Below are 23,457 nucleotides of genomic sequence, written 5' to 3' on the forward strand. Positions count from 1 at the left end.
TGTATTATTTGCCTGATATTACTTTATTTTGTATTAATTTATATATTTATACATTTTGTATTATTTGCCTGATATTTTGGTATTAATTTGTATATTTATATATTTTGTATTATTTGCCTGATATTACTTCATATTGGTATTAATTTGTATATTTATTTTGTATTATTTGCCTGATATTACTTCATATTGGTATTGATTTGTATATTTATATATTTTGTATTATTTGCCTGATATTACTTCATATTGGTATTGATTTGTATATTTATATATTTTGTATTATTTGCCTGATATTACTTCATTTTGGTATTAATTTGTATATTTATATATTTTGTATTATTTGCCTGATATTACTTCATTTTGGTATTAATTTGTATATTTATATATTTTGTATTATTTGCCTGATATTATTTCATTTTGGTATTAATTTGTATATTTATATATTTTGTATTATTTGCCTGATATTACTTTATTTTGTATTAATTTATATATTTATACATTTTGTATTATTTGCCTGATATTTTGGTATTAATTTGTATATTTATATATTATGTATTATTTGCCTGATATTTTGGTATTAATTTGAATATTTATATATTTTGTATAAGGCCTTTAGGCTTCATTTTGTCAGACACCAGATATTTCGTTGATCTGGCAATACCGCCCTTTTCAGAATGTATGCACATGTCCAGTTTCATATCTGTAAAAGCTACAAGGTCAAAGAAACCTAAACACCAAAGGTATATAGAATCAGTGGAGTGCAAAATATATATCATGGTGACCTAATCTGGATACTGTTGTGTATTAATCCTCAGGATATATGCACGTACAATATCATGTTTCATGACAGTATAAAAAAAGTGTCCAGAAACTGATATATATTGTCACTGAAGTCTGAAAAGTAGCTCACATTAACCTGCTTTTGGTACACAAAATCATGAAGAAAGTTTCAAACTTTGCAAAAAACAGCATCACAAATTACACTGACCTAAACATTAATGGTCTACATTATTGCTGTAGTGTGATAAGAATGTCACAGTGACCCTCTTTTGATATTATAGTGTAGTGTTCTTTACGATGCATGCATAAATCAATTTTAATGACAATACAAGCAACAGTGAATAGAAACTACCAGTTATTAAACTTATTAAATGTAAAAAGTGTACATGGGCATAAAAAATAAATTACACCAACATATCTTTGGTATGGTAGTGTGATACCATCATAATGCATGGATATAATTGTTATGGTGACTAGATGAAGTAATGTATCGGAAACTAAACAAATGAAAAGTTAACACTAGCATGGCTACCAGGGCTGCCTTAGGCTGACTGACTGATTTGGCCCAATCAGACCCTATGCTCACAGGCGCTCCACGTTAGTAATTTTTTAAAATATACATATAGAGAAAAAGTAATTTTAGAGCAATGGAAAAAAATGTTAAGTTCAATATCATATAAAACTTTTGTAAAAGTTTATTTCCAAATGCTGTGCTCACTGGGGCCCCTCCTAAATGATCCAAATTGGGCACTGCATTTGCTAAGGCCGGTACTGATGACTTACTGTCCCCTTTCACCTCCCACTAAAAGTTGGAGGACTTGAAAGTGAGTGTAATAACAAGTCAGTCATAGGAATTGTGTCAAATCTTTCTTTATGTCATCTAAGATCATGCTGATTATGAAACTATGACTGAAACTTAATACAAAAGAGAGGAACACAAATGAAGGGCTAGAATTTATTAAAAAGTGCTCATCCTTAAATTTGTCCAAGCTTTTGTTTACATGAAACTTCAAAGCAAATTTTGCTTAATTTAACAATATACAGTATGTGGATGCTAGTGTTTTGGCTTATGAGAAGGGCCATAATCTCTAACAAATAATCTCATCCTTTAACTTATCTGACCTGTTACTGAATTGTGGATTCACAGGAAATCGTGTTCAAATCTAATAACGTGGATTATAGAACATTCACAAGCAGAAAAACAAAAGAACCTGGATGGAAGAATGGAAACTGTCTCTATGTCCCCACACCTTAGCAGTGGTAACAAATAGGTGTACATGATCACTGGAACATGAAAAGCATGTCAATGTACTTAGCATTTGGTATGGTAATCTAGCTGGATGCATATTCTTGTATATTCTAATAATAGTACAAGTAAAAGTATTCCAGAAATTGACCTAAACCTAAATGATGTACAGAATCATTGGAATATGAGGTTACAGTAACCTGCTTTTAATAAGGTGGTGTAGATATGTGAAGAAATGTGCAGATATACATTTTCATTACTGTACATGAAAAGGAAGTCACAGTAACTTCCTTTTAGTATGGCTGTGTATGACTATTCCTCAGACTGCATGCACTAATCAACCTTAAGGCATAAGTGCCTGATACAAAGTGTATTTTAAAAGTTCTGAGCATGTTGTTTCTTTTAACCTGTCAAAAATATAAATCAATAGACAAACAAATAAATGTTAAGAAATGTATCTGCATCTGCACATGCATCACACTGGACGCTTGCAGAAATATAATAATATTAATATAACACAAGTAAATGAGAGAGACAAACAAATGTTGAAGGAGAATGATTCTGCAACTATACAAAGAGCACACTGGAAAATCTGCATGTTCTTATCAAGACTGACTTCGTATTATCATTTTAAAGATGGCTGCAAATCCATGGGAAGATAACACACATTCTGGAAGACTGCTGTTTGTGACTAGTGAGTTGTGAATGGCTGCTGTTATGGGGCCAACTGATAAGGATGACTGATACACAGTGGAACACATTTCTATTTTCACTGGCATTAACTCATCAGCTGTTTATAATACATGTACACTGAAGAATCGGCTGAAGCTGATAAAGGTTTGTGTAAGATGGGTCCCACATTTGTTGACAGATGATCAAAAACAGAGTTGAAATCATCAAACTGAACTGAATGACAGAAACGTTGAAAGATTATCACAGGTGATGAATCATCAACTTACTTTTTTTATCTGGTCTAAAGAGAAAATTATAAAGTCTGTATCAGGGACAATGAGAAGAGACCACAAATTGTATGCTGTATTCAGAGTTACACGAGAGTTTTTCATCATTGATTTTATATGCAGAAGGCTGTCATCCAGGTATCTGCCTGAATCAGCTAATGTCACAGGACATGTCAAGGAATAAATTGCCTCAGCTTCATGATGATAACTACAAAGTATGAACAGAATCCATCAAGGTATGAACAGAATCCATCAAGGTTTTAAGGAAATATACAAGAATGAAAAGGTTTACTCAAACCTTGAGAAGAAATGGATGGTGTAAGTTTATTAAAGAATGAACTCTATTCAAGCCATGATGAGAAACTCCCAAGTAGGATAAAATCCATCAAGGGGTTGAGGAGCTTTTCAAGGGTTTGTTCTGCATTTTTGGAAGGTCTTGCTTAAATTATCGCACCCTATTTTTTAAACTGAATTCTGGAACTTTTACATTTTTTGTGTGGAGTCAATTTTCCAAATTATAAAATAAGGTGTCAAAAGTTGAAGTTCATTGTATTATAATTCACTGTATTATAATTTCAAGGTATGTGTAATCTTTTTATTTTACTTCTTCAGGGATTTTACCATACCATTCAATTTGTATTCCAGATACTTTCATTTCCGGACCTCTTCATTAGGACTTTTCCGATACAGTTGCTCAGGAGGGAGATCTGGTCCAAAGGCAGGCTTTGATCCACCAGCTGCATCAGGCAGGGGCATCTGTAGCCACTGATATAAATTTTCTTTGAATCGATCATCAAAAACAAAATCACTCTTTCAAGCATTCCCAAGTACCTATTATTAATGATTGGCGTTTTACTTTCATTATGCGGTGAAAGGGCATAATCCCCCAACTTCTCCAAATTGATTAACTTATTATACAAGGCACATTGTTGTGTACTTAGCATTTTATTGGGGCCATCCATTTAGTATGTATGCACAAATCTGGCAAAGCTTGACCCCTCCCCTCCTGTACATATGCATACTTTTTAACCCACCCCCACCTGAGTAGGTATGCTTGACGCACCCTTCAAATTCTATAGAACGGCCTATATTTAATCCATGCAGAAACGATCAAGGATTAATAATATTAACATGTTTAATAAAACAGATAGTCCACTGATGCTGAATGTCTGGCTGCATCAATGAAATAAGCTGCGTAACTTTAAAAAGTTTGTCTAGTGTCAGCTAAAATTCAAATGCTAACTGAACCCAGTTGAACAGGTTATGTATTAGACAAATTATTATCAAGGTTTTCCCCCCACCCTGTTTCCGATGCGTACGTACATTATCCATAGACACACACCCTACACAAGCATATGCATTTGGGTTACCCTCCTCCTGCCTCCATGCATACATACGGCCCCATACTCTCTAATCGACAAGTATCTGGGATTTATGATCCATCTGCAATTAAACACGCATTTCCCCATCATTCAGATAGCTGATGAAGTCAACATTCACCAGGATTTATCTGCCATTTGTCCTGCTAATTCACCATTAGTAATTCCCAAACTATGATCTGGGAAGTTCAATTAAGAATCTATCATTCAAGCCAAAGAATAGTACCAAATATATCAAAACAAACCTAATGTGTAATACAGTGAATGATTAGAATGATAGTTGATGTACAATTAAATTAAACAGGTAAATATGAAAAACTTATAATAATAATAATAATAATAATAATGCTTTATTTATAGAGGGTGACTAATTATTCAAGGACTATCATCCCTTGAGACCCTCTTAAGGAGAGTATAACAAGGCACATTATATGAAGATATAAATAATTACTGTTTATTTTAACATGTTTAGTATTAAAATACTAAATTCCATTATTTATTAGAAACACATACAAGCTGATGATATCTCTTCTTAAATACTCTAATATTTTCAGCAGATTTTACATGTAGTGGAAGCTAGTTCCACAGAACTATTATACCAGAGTATTGAAAGAGGCCTGAATAAGTCCTGAAGATACTCTGGTGCAGTTCCAAGCAGACATCTATAAAAAAGAACTGCCTTGTGAAAATCTATCCTTTCATATATTGTGAATCATTTGAGTTCTGTAAACAATGCTTTTGAGGGATGACCTAAAATTATGCAAATAGTAGCAAAATTCCAGGGCTTTATAAGAGCTGTCAATGCAAATGTGTGGACTTTCAAGGGATTTTCCACTTTTTCTAATTGTCAAGGGTTTTTCAAGATCTAAAACCATGCTCACTGCAATGAAAAAGGTTGTCCCCCCAAAATGTATAAATTAGTAAAGATAAAAAAAAATTGTTTGATAATGGCAGGTCATTTATATATCTATACAAACAAGTAAACCCTATTTCATTTGGCAGCCTTGGTTGGTTTTGCTTAATTGTGCTAAAATTGTCAAAAAAGTTAAAAACCGTAAAAAAAAAATGTAAAGATTGATTTCAATGGCCCGAGAATCAAATCAGGTCGCCTACATATGAATACAAACATGCCTGCTAAATTTTATTTGTCTATTCCAAATTGTGTTTGCTTAATCATAGTTTCTGTCCAAGAAGGTCAGAAATTTTTACAAACAATATTGACAAATTACTGTTATGGCTGGGAAATCATGCTACAACAGTGATGCCATTGAAGCATGGCTGCTTTGTCTCTTTCCACTATTATGGGTTCAACAAAACTCTTGAAAAGTTTTTAGCTCTCTTGGCTGTAAAATCTAGAAAGCCTATGGTTTAGCTCAACAAAAATCAGCAAGTGCTTTCTTCAACTGCTTCTTAAAAACCACCAAACAGCTTCAACCTGCCTTGCCAGACAGCATCCTGGCCTGAAGGACTTTTAGTTTTTTTCAAGAGATAATAATCAACCATGGCCACTGAAACAATAAATAGAAAAACCTTCAAATGGCTTCATCTCAAAAACAGTTCCCAACAATTTGGTCTAATTTAACTCTGGCATCAGGGTTATTAATATTGTTATGTATGATTCCGATTTGCTATAAATATGGCTGCTACTAAAAATAGACACCATAAATGGCAAATTATATTACTACCCTGTATTAATGTTCTTCTCTGTATGCATTAGTAGGGCATGGTTGACTGTAGGACATGGTTGACTATAGGGTATAGTTGAATGTAGGGCATGGTTGACTGTAGGGCATAGTTGAAAATAGAGCATGGTTGACTATATGGTATGGTTGACTGTAGGGCATGGTTGACTATAGGGTATGGTTGAATGTAGGGCATGGTTGACTGTAGGGTATTGTTGAATGTAGGGCATGGCTGACAGTAGGGCATGGTTGACTGTAGGGCATAGTTGAAAATAGAGCATGGTTGACTATATGGTATGGTTGACTGTAGGGCATGGTTGACTACAGGGTATGGTTGAATGTAGGGCATAGCTGACAGTAGGGCATGGTTGACTGTAGTGTGTGGTTGACTATAGGGTATGGTTGACTGTAGGGCATAGCTGAATGTAGGGCATGGTTGACTATAGGGTATGGCTGAATGTAGGTCATGGTTGACTGTAGGGAATGGGTTTCAATGATCTGAGCTTTTGGTAAATGTGGACTTAAACTTAATGTGGACTTAAAGCTATGTGGACTTAAACCAAACTTATTGTGTAGATATTCGTTATTCTTTATTAGACTTGTGATCTTTGACTTGTCAACTCCCAAATCTACAGGCTTCTATATTACCCAAGTACAAGCCCTCAACAATGTTTGGTCAAGGTATTTGCTTGAGAAAATTCTGCAAAACTCATTTTCTTTGAGCCACAGTAACTTATGACTCTTTGCTCCCCAAATCAGCAAGCCTCTCCAGTCAGTGACACTGACTTTTGACCTTAAAATCAATAGGCTTCTTTTCTTACCCAGAAGGTATTTTCTTTGTGATAGTGAACTTGACCTTTTGACTTTAAAATCGACAGGTTTCCTCAATACCCCAAGAACCATCCAAACAGTTTGGACCAGGTCTGTCACAGCATAACTGATGTTATTATACAGAAACCATATTTCTTTTTTTCAGATAGAGTAACATTGACTTTTGACCAAAGGACCTGAAAATTGACAGGCTTCTTCCTTACCCCAAGTGCAAAAAATCCATAATATTTGGTCCAGATGTGTGATCTTAAACTTATTGTGCAGACAGCATCTGTTTTTATTTCAGTCACAGTGACTTTGATTTTTGAACCTTCTTACCTGAAATCAGTGAAGTTCTTTCTTACCGAAGTGCAAGCCATCCACAAACTTTGGTAACCGTAGCTTGAGAATTTGCATTATGCAAAAACAAAATTGGTAACAGTTGGATGGTCAGACATTACAACATAATGCACTCTGCCTTATGGGAAGTGTTTAAGAAACATTTAAATAGAATCTCAGAAACTAATGGCTTGAACAAATTTAACAGAAAGCATCCCATCATTAAGGGTTTTTATGATGCTTATTGATTATCAAACATAGTCATTGTTACTAAAAATTGAAAAAAGTGTTATTTATTCTCCAAAACCACTAAAATAAATTTTGACCAAACTTAAAAAAGCATGCTGGCATGAATGTCTTTAAAATCTTAACAGAGTTGCAAAGTTGTCATCAAATACAACCACAGTTAGTGAAAATGGACAACTTATAAAAGACAGCTCAACATACTTTGGTCAATTTTTGAGACAGCATCTTAGCCCTTTCAGTTCTGCATAACTTTTTTCATGTTGATTTTACCTATATCCTGCTAACACATCTTTCTAAAGATAAAAACATAAATTTGTAGTCTCTTGTGTATAATCAGTCATCTACGAACTTGATTTTAATAAACTCAATACATCAAAAACATGGCTTAAAGAGTGGTTACAAACCCATCCAATCAGATTTTGCTTACTTTCAAAATTGACCAAGATCTTGATGATATAAGCCCATATTCCAATGCTGATCAAAATCAGACCAGAATTCCGACATTCAAACTTGAATATTTCAAGATCAAAATCAGATTAGAAAGAGGCATTCCTCACTGGTACCCCATCCCATTAATCAGATACAGCCATCTGTACTTGTTGTTTTTTGTTGTAGGGTTTAACACCATTTTTCAGCACACGATAGGCTATACATGGCGGCCAGTATTATTGGTGGAGGAAGAACCCTGGAAAGACCACCGACCCACGATAAGCTACCGGCAAACTTTCTCACATACCCACATTGGCCGAATCCGAGACTCGAACCCATGCAGAATGAGGTGAGATGGCAGTGATCCGTAACGGAGAGCGCTTTAGACCACTCGGGGCCCCCCGCCATCTGTACTAAAAATAAAAATAAATATTACACATTTTAACAATGTGTCCAAGTGGCATCAACAACTGTTAATTATGGTTTTATCATGTTGTGCAACCTATTTTTGTGGATTATAGACATGTCTCTATGAAGCTGAATGCTGAAAAGAGATACATCAAAATCTTTGAAAAGTTATGGTTATGTCTATGTTTAACAATGACTAAGCATATCAAAGCTTGACTCGATTCCCACAGAATATGTACATTTATTTACATTAAATAAGCACCCAAAAGCCATTCACATTTTCTGTGTAGCATCAAAAACTGTATGTTGCTGCGGTGTATAATTAAGAGTCAAAACCAAATTCAGAACATCAGTGATCAAAGCAGCTTTGTGTATGCATCGATGGGGGAAATCTTACATTATATTTTATTTATTACCAATTCGATAAAATTATTCATTATATTCATCAATGATCACAAAATTAGATCATTTTTAAATATTGTTATGAGATGGTGAGAGATAGAGCACATTTGCTGTAAGGCATAAGGCGAACAAAGCATTTGTGTTTTCTGTAGTATGGTTTTGTTACAGATCAAGGATATAAATTTTGATATTTTAACCATGAAGACAATCAAATCAACAGAAGAAAAAAAAAGATTACAGTTGGGCTCAAACAGCTGCTGTCCGATGCATATAGGACCAAAAACAAAACCGTTAAACCAATACACCATCAGTCTCCATACACAAAAGGCTGATAATTTCTAAATATAAACGACTAAATTGCCTGGTGAGGTTTCTTCGGGTAAAATACATATCCCAATATTTTAGACACTTCGTCTTGCTAAAGGTCAACAAACTGTACAATAATCCTTTTCTTCAACAAGTATTTATTTTAAAATATTTTTGCTGCAATTGATAGTTTATTTTGTAATGTGCCAGCAGCATAGTGACTGAGGGAGTCTAATTTAAATCCAGTCTACAAAAAGCTAGGTATTGAAATTTTTTCATGAAATCGAAACAACTGTTGAATATTTTTTTTATTGGATTCAGTGCTGATTTCATAACTTTAATGTGTGTGTGAGTCACGTTGGATTACAATCATACTTGCCTGAGTGCCAATATATTTGAAATCATAAAACAGAATATAAATAATCAATGTAACTTAATATGATATAATGAAAATATACACAGAAATTGTATTTCTTACTGTTATTTAATTTTAACAGACCATTTTAGATATAACATCATCTGCTGATTTTTTTTTCTTTTGTTGTGTGTGTGATTTGGATTTTTAATGTAGCTGTAAAAAAAAATAGTCATATCGCTACGATGTCTGCAGTGTGACAGTTTATAGTGATGTCTAGCACTGGGACATCATGACTTCAGACATGTAGCATGATGTCCCACCCAGTCACATTATCCTGACACCAGGCTGACCAGTCCTAACACTAATCTCTTAATGCTGAGCGCCAAGCGAGGCAGCTCGTAGTACCAGTTTTGTAAGTCTTTGTTATGACTCGGCTGGGATCAAATTTACGATCTCTCGCATCCGAGGTGGACGCTATAACCACTAGGCCACCAGAGTGGTCTTTTTCTATTGTTGTGAACCTTTTTCCTCAATGCACCTCTTCTATATAGCAATCAAAATTTAAATGTCAATTTGGTTAAAGAAACATAAAATGGCATTTTGTGTCACTGTGAAGTGGCACCCTAAAAATGTACAGTGACAAAAATGATCGCTTAAGTAAACCATTTTACCTTCATTTTTATGCTCATCATCGATAAGCACAAGTGGAATTATGTGTTAGGTTGTTACTCATAGTATCTTCTGTCAAAAAATTAAACATGTTCTTGAATGCGCTGTTAGTTTTTTGAGGCTTCAGATAGGCGGAAATCAGACAAAACTGGTTTTTTTTATTGCACTCGGGACTATTTAGGAACAAACTGTTAATTTCAATCTGTTTGATTATATCATGTGTACGTACGTTGCAGTTGATATATAATGGATATGGCATAACCATAACAAGTACTCTTATAAACACTTCAATCTATCACTAATTTGGGGCCAAAATCATCCCTTATCAGACTTTGTGACTGAAATTGGGGAGGAGGTTGGGTGACAAAGCAAAAGAGGGAATGAATGTAGGGAATTAAAAAGCAAATAGTGAGAGAATTGTTAAAGATGTTAATTTTAACAAACAAAATTTTAATTTACATCAATAGCTGTACAAGTGAAACTTGATTAGATCAATAAAACAAGGTAAATCAGCATCCAAATTTTGCTGCTTCAATACTACTATAATGAATTATAAAATCAATTTAACAAGCAACAAATTCCGCCTGATGACAAGATACAAATTTTAATCATGTCTTCAACATTCATGCATTGAAAAGAATTGTGCAAGACAGTGAGGTAATTATAAACATGTCTTAGCTCCAGAAATCCGAAGATTTACCTACAGGCTGTATGAAAGAACTATAATCATTCCATATGTTGGACCTCAAGCCAATCGTGCAATGTCCTACTGCCATCAAATAACACACACACACACACTCTCATGTACTGATGAACTTAACAAAAGAACTGCGATCAATGTTGAATTTTGAGATTCGGATGGAGAGGCTTGATTCTCTGGTTGCGAGACAAACCAAGTCTAATTGATGAGTTTGGAGACTTAATATGTACACCAGTCAGTGGAGACTTGCATGTGCTGGTTAAACCTGGAACGAAAAAATACATATAAATACAAAGCAGATCACTGTATAACTATTTTTATGTGCTGTACATTTTTACTAAATTTTGCATGTCTTGTGCTATATAAAAAAGTAACACATACACCCACATGCATTCTGAGACATTTACTTGGTCCTGCAAAATATAAACAGGCACAAAATGATATCAACCATTTTACTATAATTATGTTAAAAGTTCACATCAAGACAAATAACCCATTAGTACTTTTATCGACTGAAGACTGGATTTTAGTAAATATGTCTAAGTAATAAAAGTGGAGGGGCACAGAATCAGTTTTCTCATTAACAACACCATTATAATATGTCCCCTTAGACTGGATTTTATAATGCATTCAGCAGAAGTTGACCCAATAGAAATCTGTATGTTTCACCATATCTATATATGGAGGTATTAAGACAAGGGATGGAACATCTCATCAGTTACATGCTACCCTATTATTATAACCGGTATTTACCAAAATAATCAGTTGATCAAACACATCTGGAAACTACACGAACAGAGAGATTGCTTTTTTTTTTTGTTAAAAGAAAGTCACTTGCTGGCCTCCAAACTATCCATACCTTTGAATTTTATAGCATGTAGATAAAATTCATCTTTAATATGGATAAATACTCAATTTGCTGATAAATTTCTGTAGGTAGTTCTTCACTTGGTCGATTTCTGCCAAGAACTTAAAGATTAATAGGTATTTTTGTCCATTTTATTGATGTTGTAAAACCTAAATTACACTGGTCATCAGTTTATTTGTATATATATTTCATACACTTAACTTGTTTACATAAATTGCTTATACAGATTATACAAATAAAATAAATTTTCAGAACATTGCAATATGTGCCTTAATTCATTTAAGGTTTGTGACTTGTCAGTTTAAAGAATACATATACACCCCCCCCCCCCGATTTTCTGTATTAAGAGTCATTCTGACAAAGACGTGACTCTTGCCGCCAAAATAAATTATTTTCCTGGTCACATTTAGTTGGCCTTTTTAATTAGTCGTAATAGACTGTTCATACATCCATGAAAAAAGAATATTTTCTCACTATGATACAAATTTCTATCAGACATATAAACCAATGCGATGTTTAAAAGTTCAGACCCTGCAATACTCAGATGATCATATCATTTCTGTTCCTCATATGACAGAGTTGAAACAGAACTTTGAGTTTCAAACACTGAATATAATAATTTAATAACAGGTACACTGCTTACTCTTGAAAAAAGAAATAATGCCAATCAAGAAATCTTCATGGGTACTAAATTCATGGATTTAGGAAGAGAAAGAAAAATGTACAAAATTCCTTTTCAATTGTAATATGAAAATATGTGAAATACATTGCTAATGAGCAGGAAACCAAGATTTTACATCATGATGGAAAATGCACAGATGCCCAACCAATATAATGCAATTGATATGCAGAATTTCAAGTCATCGTGGGCCATAACTACATAATATTTTGTTGGAAAATATTGCAATTTGATCTAGACATAGGTCCTTTTCATTTAAACCATTATAATTTTGTTTCAATCCATGATATACTTAAAAACATTATTGAGGCCAATAAATTTCATGATAGATATAATCAGGTACAACATAATGAAATTTCTTGTGATTGACCGACATGCATAATACTACATTCCTCACCCCACCATTTATGTCGCAAGGGGTGAGAAAACAATTTATACAACCCCAAAATATTACAATTTACAGTACTTGCCAGGTGTCCTGCAGAGTTCTTTATTTCCTGAAGGAGGGTCTCTAACGTTTTTCTTTTGAACAGAGGCAGGCTTATGAGGAGCAGTTTTAGTTTTGGCTGATGCTGGAGAAAAAATGCACAATGAAAGGAACATTAATGTAAATGCTTATTGCACAAACATATGTTAAAACTGTTCATCAAAATATTTAGGCATAAATAACATTTTCTTGAAGTTTGTAAATTAAGGATATGTTTGATCAAGTTATTTCTAGGTCTTATTAATAGCAAGGTGTGCTAGGTTAAAACTGATCAAAAAACAAAACAAAGAAGTTAGTAAACTTATGTGCAGAAGGTAAGTAAGGAAAATGGACAAAATACTGGGTCGTAACTCTTCAGATGCTATCATGAAACACAAAATCAAGTCATTTAAGGTCTCATCAATACAAAACAAAATACAAAATCCTGTTGAAATCCATCACTCCTTGATCAAGTAATATTGCAAAATCCAAAGTCATGAGGACTGACCATCAAGGGGCACAATCCTGTAAATGATGCAGACCTGCCAACCCAGATGAGACCATCTCAGTAAGGCAGTTGATTTTTTCTGTAAGACTGACCAGTTTTCAGTAAGGTGTAGCAAAATATCAATAACTGCTATTGTAAAGCTGGAAAACATAATTAAAAGTTTGACCCAGTGACGATAAACATAATGTTCAACTGAAAAGTTTGTAAAGTACACGTAGACTTTATTTACCAGAAGTACAGTTGCATAAACTTTAGTTCTAAACCATGTCCAACTCAATGGCTTGTTGCTATCTCTTAACTTGACGTAATTCTTGGAAATTCTTTTTCCATTTCACATGATGAAGGCAATCATATCTCCAGCCGCAAGACATACTCAAATTGGCACGTGATGTCCAATAAACACTATTGTGTCCTTTCCAGCTTTTATTCACAAGAATATGAAGACTCCTTTTTATTCTTCTGTGTTGATTATTAACACATTTTTAGAAGCTTATTTTCCCTTTCGTGTTAAACATGCATCGCTTTCTGGATGCCATTTTTAAGAAAGATTATATAACCAACAGTTTGATCATGCAGACACTTTGCATGAACAAATATGTGCAGTTTAAAGAATCTGGGGTGCTGCTGTAAGTTTAGTCTGGTTCCCTGACTAATTTCACTAATTCTAACATGAAACCCGGATCCAAATCAAACACGGATGAACCAATTATCCAGATTTTTTGGCAACAATCATTTTTCCGTAATTTTTGCTTGTATCATGTAAGTCCATATTTTAAGGGTAATATTTGTAAGACTTATGGCAAAATCTTAGAGTTGGCAGGTCTGCCTCACTAGTCACTCAGCATTAAGAAGTTAGTGTTTGGCCTGGTGGACCTAGTGTCAGGATAATGTAACTGGGTGGGACATAATGTTACATGTCTGTGGCTTGATGCCCCAGTTTCAAGGCAATTCTCCGAGTAGTTTCAGACACATAGCAACAACAAACTGGCGCTAACGGACATCTGGACATAGAACAATACATAACTGGTCTTCATTAAGCTTTTCTGGTCAATGACCATCAGAGCAAAATCACTAGAGCAATAATAGCAGGTGACTGTGATCTTTTTGCTTATGGTGAGAAGTATCTCTTAAGCACATGGTACATGTAACAGTGCCAAAGAAACTAGGCTAAATGCAAAAACAATTATTGGAGTTAAAAGTAGATCCCTGTGACCTCTTTTTGTATGTGATTTGCAGCATCCTCCAAGATGAATAGACCCATCAAGTTTCATGACTTCACACAAAAATGTGTCAAACAAACAGCAAAACACTGACACCTACAACAAACCAGTAAAGTATCACCTATTGTCCAGTCTATTATGTTGTAAGCAATACAAAGATGTGAGATGAGTCAGAAGGAACTGTTTGGAAACACCATCACTCATCAAATGGTAAATAAACTGGTCAACAAAGAACTGTAATTTAGATTGGTTTCTATTACCCATCTCATAAAATCTGTCAACTTCTCATCTCTCCATCCCTCTCTCTTTCATAAAATAACCCTGATGAGTACAAAATTTGTTCAATTACAAATTTTCTAATATATTTAAAGTACTTTCAAACTAAATAAAATCCTCTATTAAAAACTTTACCTATTGTAATTGGTGCTCACTAAAATACAAAGTTACAGATCAAACATCTTGCTTTCCCTTGTCAATTTATGCCATGGTTAATAAAGCCCTGAATTTTTTAATTTGAGGACGTTTCCATGAGTATTATTTTTAATGGAAACTGCCCTTTCTGTGTATGTTATTTTGTTTATCATTATTTAAGTAGGTACAAAAACATAACAAACAACACATACTTAGTGACCCACGACTGCAAAGATATACTCCTCCATTCGGTAAACTATGTGCATTACTTGTCATTTGATCAAAGCATACTGAATTCTAGAAAAAACATGGGCAAAACATAACTAGTTTGTCAACAAAGTCATAAGCTTTGAGCCATTTCTGCGAGCCTTGTGTTCAAATGCAACGATTTGATCTGAGATGTAATAGAAGCTGTTGGCTTGCATGTAGAGTCAACCTTCTCGATCCTTCACATCAGAGATTTAGCATTGCAAAGGCAAACCCTAGATCTGGTAGGTCCAGTGGTGGCAGCACAGATGGCCACCAGACCCATCCAGATCAATCAACAGGGTCTGTTAGCATCGCTGGATTCACTGGTGAAATTTTGTAGGTAAGAAGATTTCCGTATCCATCTTAGCCATATATTAGTGTCACAGGTCTAGTGACTCGAGGGCTATGTTGCTTATGTAATTAGGAGAATGGGTTATCGTTCACAAGGGGAATCCAGCTATTCTTTCTAGGAATGATACCCAGTGTAGCAGTCAGATGTTCAGTATCCACAACTATTAGTCTCCTAACGTAATGTGACTGGGGAAAATATTTGAAGGAGAAAGCAAATTTTTTGAGTAAATTATGTTTCTCCACGAATACTTACCCAATCACATTACTTAAAAATCCTCCCAACCACCCCACCATGCGAGCATCCTTGTTAGTATCTTGCTCAGCTAAAAACTAGCAACACCTGGCAGTGTCAAGCGAAGGTCATGGGCAAGAGTTTTTGCCCTACATCTATTGTAATAGAGAGAAAAACATGATTTTCGTCTTTTAGTAGGGCTGGATTCACAAGGTAGCAGGCTAATATTCCTAACGTAATGTGATAGGGGAATGTATTCAAAGAAGAATCCTACCTTTAAGAATTCAAGAACTTTTCATGGTAATCTTTTGAGTTCATGGATTTCTCAAGGATGGACAAACCATGCACATTACGGGAATTTTATTTACTTAGATTAAACTGTGAAGATTCAGAATATGACGTACCAGTTCTACCTTTTGTTCTGGATGGTGTAGTTGTCTTTTTCTCCTTTGATTTGGCTTTGGATTTACTCTTTTTCCCCAAATCTCCATAGTCACTATCATCATCATCATCATCTTCACTGAAGTCTTCATCATCCAAATCATCACTCTTTTCATCCAAATTTTCATCTTCTGCATCAAAATCACTGTCTGAAGAGTAACACAATTTGTCCATGACAGCTATGTACATTACTTGACAACAACAAATCATATGCAACATTTAAATTTTAGAGATCACACAATATATTCTATTGCACCAAACAGACGGAGAGTAGCTTTTTAAAATTGTATTATCTTATTTTTTTTGTTCTAGTTGCATTTATCAAGTCACTATTTACAAACATACGTGCATACAAAGGTGTTCTATTAGCCAGTAATATTAACTATGGTTAACACTCTAGGATATCTTGAACATCGTGAAATTTATTTTAGAATGTCTGCTATGGTCAAGATGTTTTCTACATCATGAAAATGCTTGAAAAGATTGGTACAATGATTGGTCACTATGGGACATGTCTGTATGATCAGCATTCTGAGTCCACAGTAGCCTAAAACATCCAGAGCTCCAGGGTTTTTCTAGGATGAAGTTAATTTTTTTAAGGTTTACATATGACCATTACTGAATGCAATCAATGAACATTTTAGATTATAAAACATGTGTTTTATAAATCTAAAGATGGTTCTCTTACAAGACTCTCCAAAACATCTAAACCAGAAAAGATGATCATGTACAAAACCACAAAATGTATCACACGAAATAAGTTTAATTATATTCCTATAAACTGTAATGTAAAGTCAATTCAATGTACAAAATACAGATTCTAACTTTATCTTGCTGATCTGCATTATATTGCACAGTGGGAACAACATAATGAACATAAATTAGTTTTGTTCCTTTCAAACCTTTAATTCTAAATAATTATATAGCAGTATATATATATGTGTGTGTGTGTGTGTGTGTGCATTTTATAGAAAGTAAACATTTCCTATTACAGTATATAAAAAACAATAAACGCAAATAATTAGAATCGTGTCTTGTAATGAAGAGAGTTTACCCTGAATTTATCTGTGCCAATAAAATCCCACAAAAGACCTTCAAAATTATAAACTGTGTATAAACAAGGTCTGAATTTTCAATAAAATCAACTTGTCTTCTTGTAATTTGTTAAACCAGTCCCCAAACCTGTATTGATACAGGGACACAAATCATTTTTCATAATACAAGGGACAACAATTTCTCATTTCAGCTCTGAGATTCAACAATTTGGACTGCAAATCTTGGTTTGAAATGAATAGCAATCTGTTTTCTAATCTGGGTTTCCTCTGAATATTCCCACCCCATTTTTCATATTTGGACATTTAGGTTGGGGTATGGGGTCCTTGCAATTGAATATAGAAAATCTGGAATTGGGCGCCACCATGTGGTAGTGATATATGGTAGTCATTTACCAGCTGGCCTAGAAAAATTTAACTTATGTTATATCGACTTATACCTGCATGAAATTGATAGGAAAATGATTTATTTTCTCAGAAATAGCAAGTATTATAATCTTTATGTCTTTAATCCACTGACAGACTAGATGTATCTACGGCATTGATGAAATCTGATCCAGTACTCGCCGTTTGCATTACTAGTCACTTCCCAAAGCTCAAACAACGACATCGGAAGTTCATTTGTCACATGATGTCAACAACAAACTCCATTCTGATGTTGTTGCATTGAAATTCAATTATACTAAATAAAGTCAGATACATTTTGTTAAAACTGGCAATCTGGCCAGTCTGATTTATCAAGCAGAGAGCACGTCGACGTGGTAGTCCAGTGATACAACAAAACTCCAGAAGTTGTTCATGGAATATATAAATATGGAAAATTTTGTGTTCGTTCGTTATTGTATTTTTATTACAACCAGTATACGACTTTCATTTAATTTTTTTTCTTCTCTACATTTTAAAATGTGGGTTATTAGATATGTGTACTCATGCAACTAGCAATGCAAATCACAAGTACTATATCACATTACATCAATGCCGTAGTTCAGCAGATTAAAGACATAATGATTTTAATACTTACAATTTCTGAGAAAATAAGTAATTTTCATATCGATTTCATGCAGTAAGCGGCTACGGTTTGCCATCACCATGTTGGCCTCTTGTGACGTTAGACTGGTTTTCATATCTTCCACGTAAGGAAAGATACGGATATCGAGTTGACTTTGAAAATAAAATTCTACTAGATGAATCTCATCCACTGAGCGTTTGGATTGGCTCAGCATATATGTTTATTGCAAGCACCTAAATGATCCATACTGCACCCTCCAAATATTCTGGTTAGAACTCTTGATAAATTTAACTCATGATCAGTTTAGTTACGAATCAATTACGTGATTGTTTTGGGCGTCAAGTGGTGGCGGAAAATTCCCAGGTTCTTCACGACTTTCATCAATATTTGTGAAATTCCTGGATTTTTCACAGTTGGGAAAAAAATTATAATTTTTCCCGATTTCCCGGTAGTGTGGGAACCCTGGAGCTCCTTTTTTCTGTCAGATTAGTAGAGTAGACATCATTTTGGATGTAATGAGAAGCCAATAATTTTACACGAGTACTGTACTAAAGCGGTACCGATTAATCAGCCATACTCAAAATCAGGCTGATTATTGGGTGTGTGTGATTTGGATTTTAAATGTTTCAGTCATATCGCAATGATGTCTGCATTGGGACAGTTTATAGTGATGTCTATCACTGGGGCATCATGACTTCAGACATGTTGCATTATGTCCCACCCAGTCACATTATCCTGACACCAGGCCGACCAGTCCCAACACTAACCTCTTAATGCTGAGCGCCAAGCGAGGCAGCTGTTAGTACCAATTTTGTAAGTCTTTGGTATGACTCGGCCGAGGATCAAACCCACAACCTCCTGCATCCGAGGCGGATGCTCTCACCACTAGGCCACAGAAGCGGTCTGGGCTGATTATTGGAACAATCGGTATAATCAGTATCAGCAGAAATAATTGGTGTCAATGTAAACGAATTTCCAAAATATAAATTCAATCATAACATTCATCTTGACATGGCTTAAATTTTAAATCAGAATTAAATATTGGAAATTAAGGAATAAAAATGTGATTATGGGGTTAACTGAAAGAAAATATATTCTTAAAAGTAAATACTTTATAACACACTTGCTGTAAACTACCACTGATTGTCTGCACACAACAAATTATCAAGGCCTCATGTGGCTGTTGAACTTCATGCATACTCATTTGCAGATAGCTGGGCAGATTAGATAGCTAGCGAAATTTCCAACTACTATGAAACTATGACTCACTATAGTTAATCTGTTCTTTAGTCAGTCCTGCAATGCTGCTAATCAATGAATAGCGGTTGCACGCTGAAGCAGCTGAAATCTGACATACAATTATTATGCAGCATTGATATTGGTATGCCAGTGCCAGCAATGTTACCTCAGCTGCTGAGCTGCTTCAGAATGCGACTTTAGTATGGTTTGTGCATCCATCCAGTCATGTGGATAACTTAGTAGTAACTTGCTTGATTTAAAACATTATTTCAAGAGCACGAATCCATTGGATTATTAATATTGACTAGCACTGTACACTATTAAATATACTACCGAGCCTATGCATAATGTCGAACTCGAAACACTCAAGTTTAGTATGGAATTACTTCAAAGTAAATGCAGTCAACGAGTCCAAAGCAAATTGCACACTTTGCAAAGCATGTATTTCCAGAGGTGGAAAGGATCCTAAAAGCTATATAACATCAAATCTTGTCCAACTCTTGCACTGCAAGCACATCATCGAACATGGCCTGTTTCTTGCAGATAAAAAAAGAAAAGGATGCTGAGTAGTTAACCTCAGCAGATGCAGAAACTCCTCGTACTCTAACTATTGATGCCATGCTGAACCGGAAGCAGCCATTTGCATCTGACAACCCAAGAGCTATTAGTTGGCACCAAACTATTGCAGAGTTCATGGCAGTACATGTGCAAACATTTTCCATTGTTGAAGACATTGGATTTTGATGTCTGATGGCCAAGGCAGGACCAAGCTATAAAATTCCAAGTCGGAAATACTTTTCCACATCGTTGACACCTGACATGCATAAGGCGATACAAAGCAAGGTGCATGATTTAGTTTCTGCCCAATCTGACCTTAGTTTGACCTCTGATGCGTGGTCAGACCCACCCATCGGCGCAGCCATGTCGAGACTTACAACACACTGGCTGACAGAAGACTTTCAGCGGAAACAGGTGATTTTATCAGCAACGCCTCTCAATGAATCACATACAGGAGAACATTTGGTGAGCAAACTGGACAAATAATACGAGGAATACAACATTCCCAAAATTCGTATTCATATTCTTCAAAGTAATGGAGGTGCAAACATGGTTAAAGCAATGCGTCTGGCTGAACTTGACAGCATCAGCTGTTTTGCACACGTTGCAGCACGTTGTCAGTGATGGCATGCTGTTGCAACGAGCTGTCAAAGATGTTTTGGCGATCTCGCGATCCATAGTCAGAAAGTTCCAGCACTCCATCCTGGCACAAAAGCAGCTTAAAGAGCAGCAAGAAACATTTGGCGCTGCCCATAAGAAACTCGTCCAGGATGTCCAGACACAGAAATTCTGCATACAATATGTTGGTATCGTTGTATGAACAAAAATAAGTCTTGGGGGCTTATGCTACTCTATATGACCTGCCTAGTCTAACAGCCCAACAGTTGGTCTTGATTAACAATATTGTGGACACATTAGGCCCATTCGCGCACATTACCAAGGAAGTAAGTGATAGCCAAACATCAGTATCCGTCATTCTTCCTTTGCTGAAAATGCTCTGAATGTTGCTGGCTCGAGGGCATGAAGCAAGTCAAGGTATTCAGACAAAGCGCAGTGATATGTTGACGTCACTAAACACACGCTTTGCTGACGTTGCCAGCAACAAGAGGCTTCTCTTGGCCACCATCTTAAATCCATGATTCAAACTTCACCAATTCAGCGAAGAATTTCTTCTGATCAGATCCAAAGAATGGCTTAGAAAAGAATGCATCATAGTTGCATCAGCTGACATGCAGGAGGAACACCGACCACAATAAAAAAATGAAACTGAAACAAACACCACTGGACCATCAAAGTCGCATCTCTGAGATTTGTTTTCTGTGGCCTGTGACAATCCATGTGGATGACGCCGTTGACGTGATGCTTGAATTGTATCTGGCCAGCCCTCTGTTGCCACGAGAAGAAGACATATACGGCTGGTGGAACGCTCACAGGTTTCAGTTCCCCTACTGGGCCAAATTAGCTAGATGCTATTTGTCTGCACCAGCTTCAAGCATTCCGAGCGAGCAGCTATTTAGTGGCGCAGGCTAGATTTTTTTTGGATCGTTACTTGGAGAGAAGGGAGAAATGTTACTGTTGCTTAAATACAACCTACCTCAACTAGGCTTTCAGTATTAGCTGCAACCAGCGTACAGTGATGTCTAAATTTAGTCTTAAAGCATACGTATTATTAATTGTAATTATTATTAGGCTATTGTTATTAACATTTTTTAGTTATTTATTTTAAATCTAATAATGGTGACCTGCATCATGGAACTTAAGTTAAAAAACTAGCTTAATACATTTTCATTCATTTATATCTTGAACTGGCAAACCATAAGTTTTATCAGTGTTAGTTTTAAAGTTTTTAAGTTTTATGTTTGTGTGATAGTTGGTTTCTATAAAAAGCAATACACTTCTTATCCAGTTTCTGTTTTGTTTTTGTACAGAAGTTCAAATTCACTTGCCGCATAAACAACCTTGTTATAACTCACACGGCAAAATACCTACTTGCATTACACTAATAGGTTTATGTTTCTGAACCAGTCATTGTTATAAAACAAATACTAATGAAATAATCGGTCTCATAATCGGCTATATGCAGTATAGGCATAATTGGCAAAAAGTGATATTGATACAGTTTATTTATAATTTGCAAAAGTGAACCAATTTTTTGTTTAATTGTTACAGTCTCAGACCTGCCAACCCTGATGAGTCCATCTCAGTAAGATTAATCAGTTTTCAGTAAGGTGTAACAAAATATCAATAACTGCTATTGTAAAGCTGGAAAATGTAATTAAAAGTTCAACGCATTGACGATAAACATTATGTTCAATTGAGAAGTTTGTAATGTATGTGTTGACTTTACCAATGGTACAGTTGCACAAACTCTAGTTCCAAACCCTATGCAGCTCAATGGCTTGTTGCTATCTCTCAACTTGACATAATTCTTGGAAATTCTTTTCCATTTCACATGACGACAGCAATCATATCTCCCACGAGACATACTCAAATTGGCACATGATGTCCAATAAAAGTAATTGTGTCCTTTCCCGCTTTTATTCACAAGAATCTGAATTCTCCTTTTTATTCTTCTGTGTTGATTATTAACACTTTTCTATAAGCTTATTTTCCCTTTTGTCTTAAGGACACATGGTGCTAATGATATGGAAAAATGGGAACCAGCCTGGAAATGGGTGAACATAAAATAGCGTATATATGGGTTTGGCTGACTAGTATTAGTTAATAATGTAAGTTATGTTTAGGAAAAAGAATCTTTTGAGAGCTTATCCTAGTTGTAAGTGAAGAAAATAGATTATTGATGGAATTTCATTCCTTTAACAGTCTTGAGTTTGGAACACTCATTACTAAAATTAGCACCTGACTCTTTGGTGCAGAATTGAAAGCATGCATATCAAACACATGCAGGTCCAGAAAATGCAGTGGCTCATATCCTTTCCTCTACATAGAAGCTGACATCCAGGTTTCATCTATACTGATAAATATAGGTTTGATCATGAGCACTCAGAAGTTTTAAGATATTGAATTTTTAATATCATGGTGTTTGCATAGGTTTACTATGGGAATTGAATTAGTACCACGAGTCCTTAAACATGCATCGCTTTCTGGACTCCATTTTTAAAAATTCCTTTATCAACAGTTTGATCATGCAGACACTTCGCATGAACAAGCAGATGCAGTGTAAAGTGTCTGGGGTGCCGCTGTAAAGTTAGTCTAGTTCTCTGACTAATTTCACTAATTCTAAGATGAAATCCGGATCCAAATAAAACAAATGAACTAAGTATCCAGATTTTTTGGCAACGATCATTTTCTCATTGTTTTTGCTTGTATGCTGTAAGTCCATATTTTAAGGGTAACTTTTGTAAGACTTTTGGCAAAATCGTAAGAGTTGGCAGGTCCATAGTCTTTTAATTGGACTTTAAATATAGTTTTCAAGTTTTAAAGTTTTCAAGTTTTAGTTTTCA

At 35.1% G+C, this 23,457-nt stretch overlaps 1 protein-coding gene across 4 annotated transcripts in view; it reads right to left on the reverse strand.

Annotated features, from left to right (window-relative positions):
• Positions 1–10,424: 10,424 nt before the first annotated feature.
• LOC149785572 (uncharacterized) overlaps positions 10,425–23,457 on the reverse strand; it is a 32,563-nt gene continuing 19,530 nt past the window's right edge. For 2 of the 4 annotated variants that reach the window (XM_089979365.1, XM_089979363.1), the window contains 3 exons: positions 16,099–16,284; positions 12,728–12,829; positions 10,425–10,975 (listed from right to left, as the gene is read on the reverse strand). In XM_089979365.1, the coding sequence (XP_089835491.1) occupies positions 10,845–10,975; positions 12,728–12,829; positions 16,099–16,284 (419 nt within the window). In that variant the 3' untranslated portion in view covers positions 10,425–10,844. Of the gene's footprint in view, positions 10,976–12,723; positions 12,830–16,098; positions 16,285–23,457 lie in introns of all 4 variants that reach the window. The other 2 variants (XM_089979364.1, XM_089979366.1) reach the window with 2 other exon arrangements.

Source organism: Sinohyriopsis cumingii, chromosome 13 (genome assembly GCF_028554795.1).
Source record: "Sinohyriopsis cumingii isolate HCF-2022 chromosome 13, ASM2855479v2, whole genome shotgun sequence".
NCBI lineage: Eukaryota > Metazoa > Mollusca > Bivalvia > Unionida > Unionidae > Sinohyriopsis > Sinohyriopsis cumingii.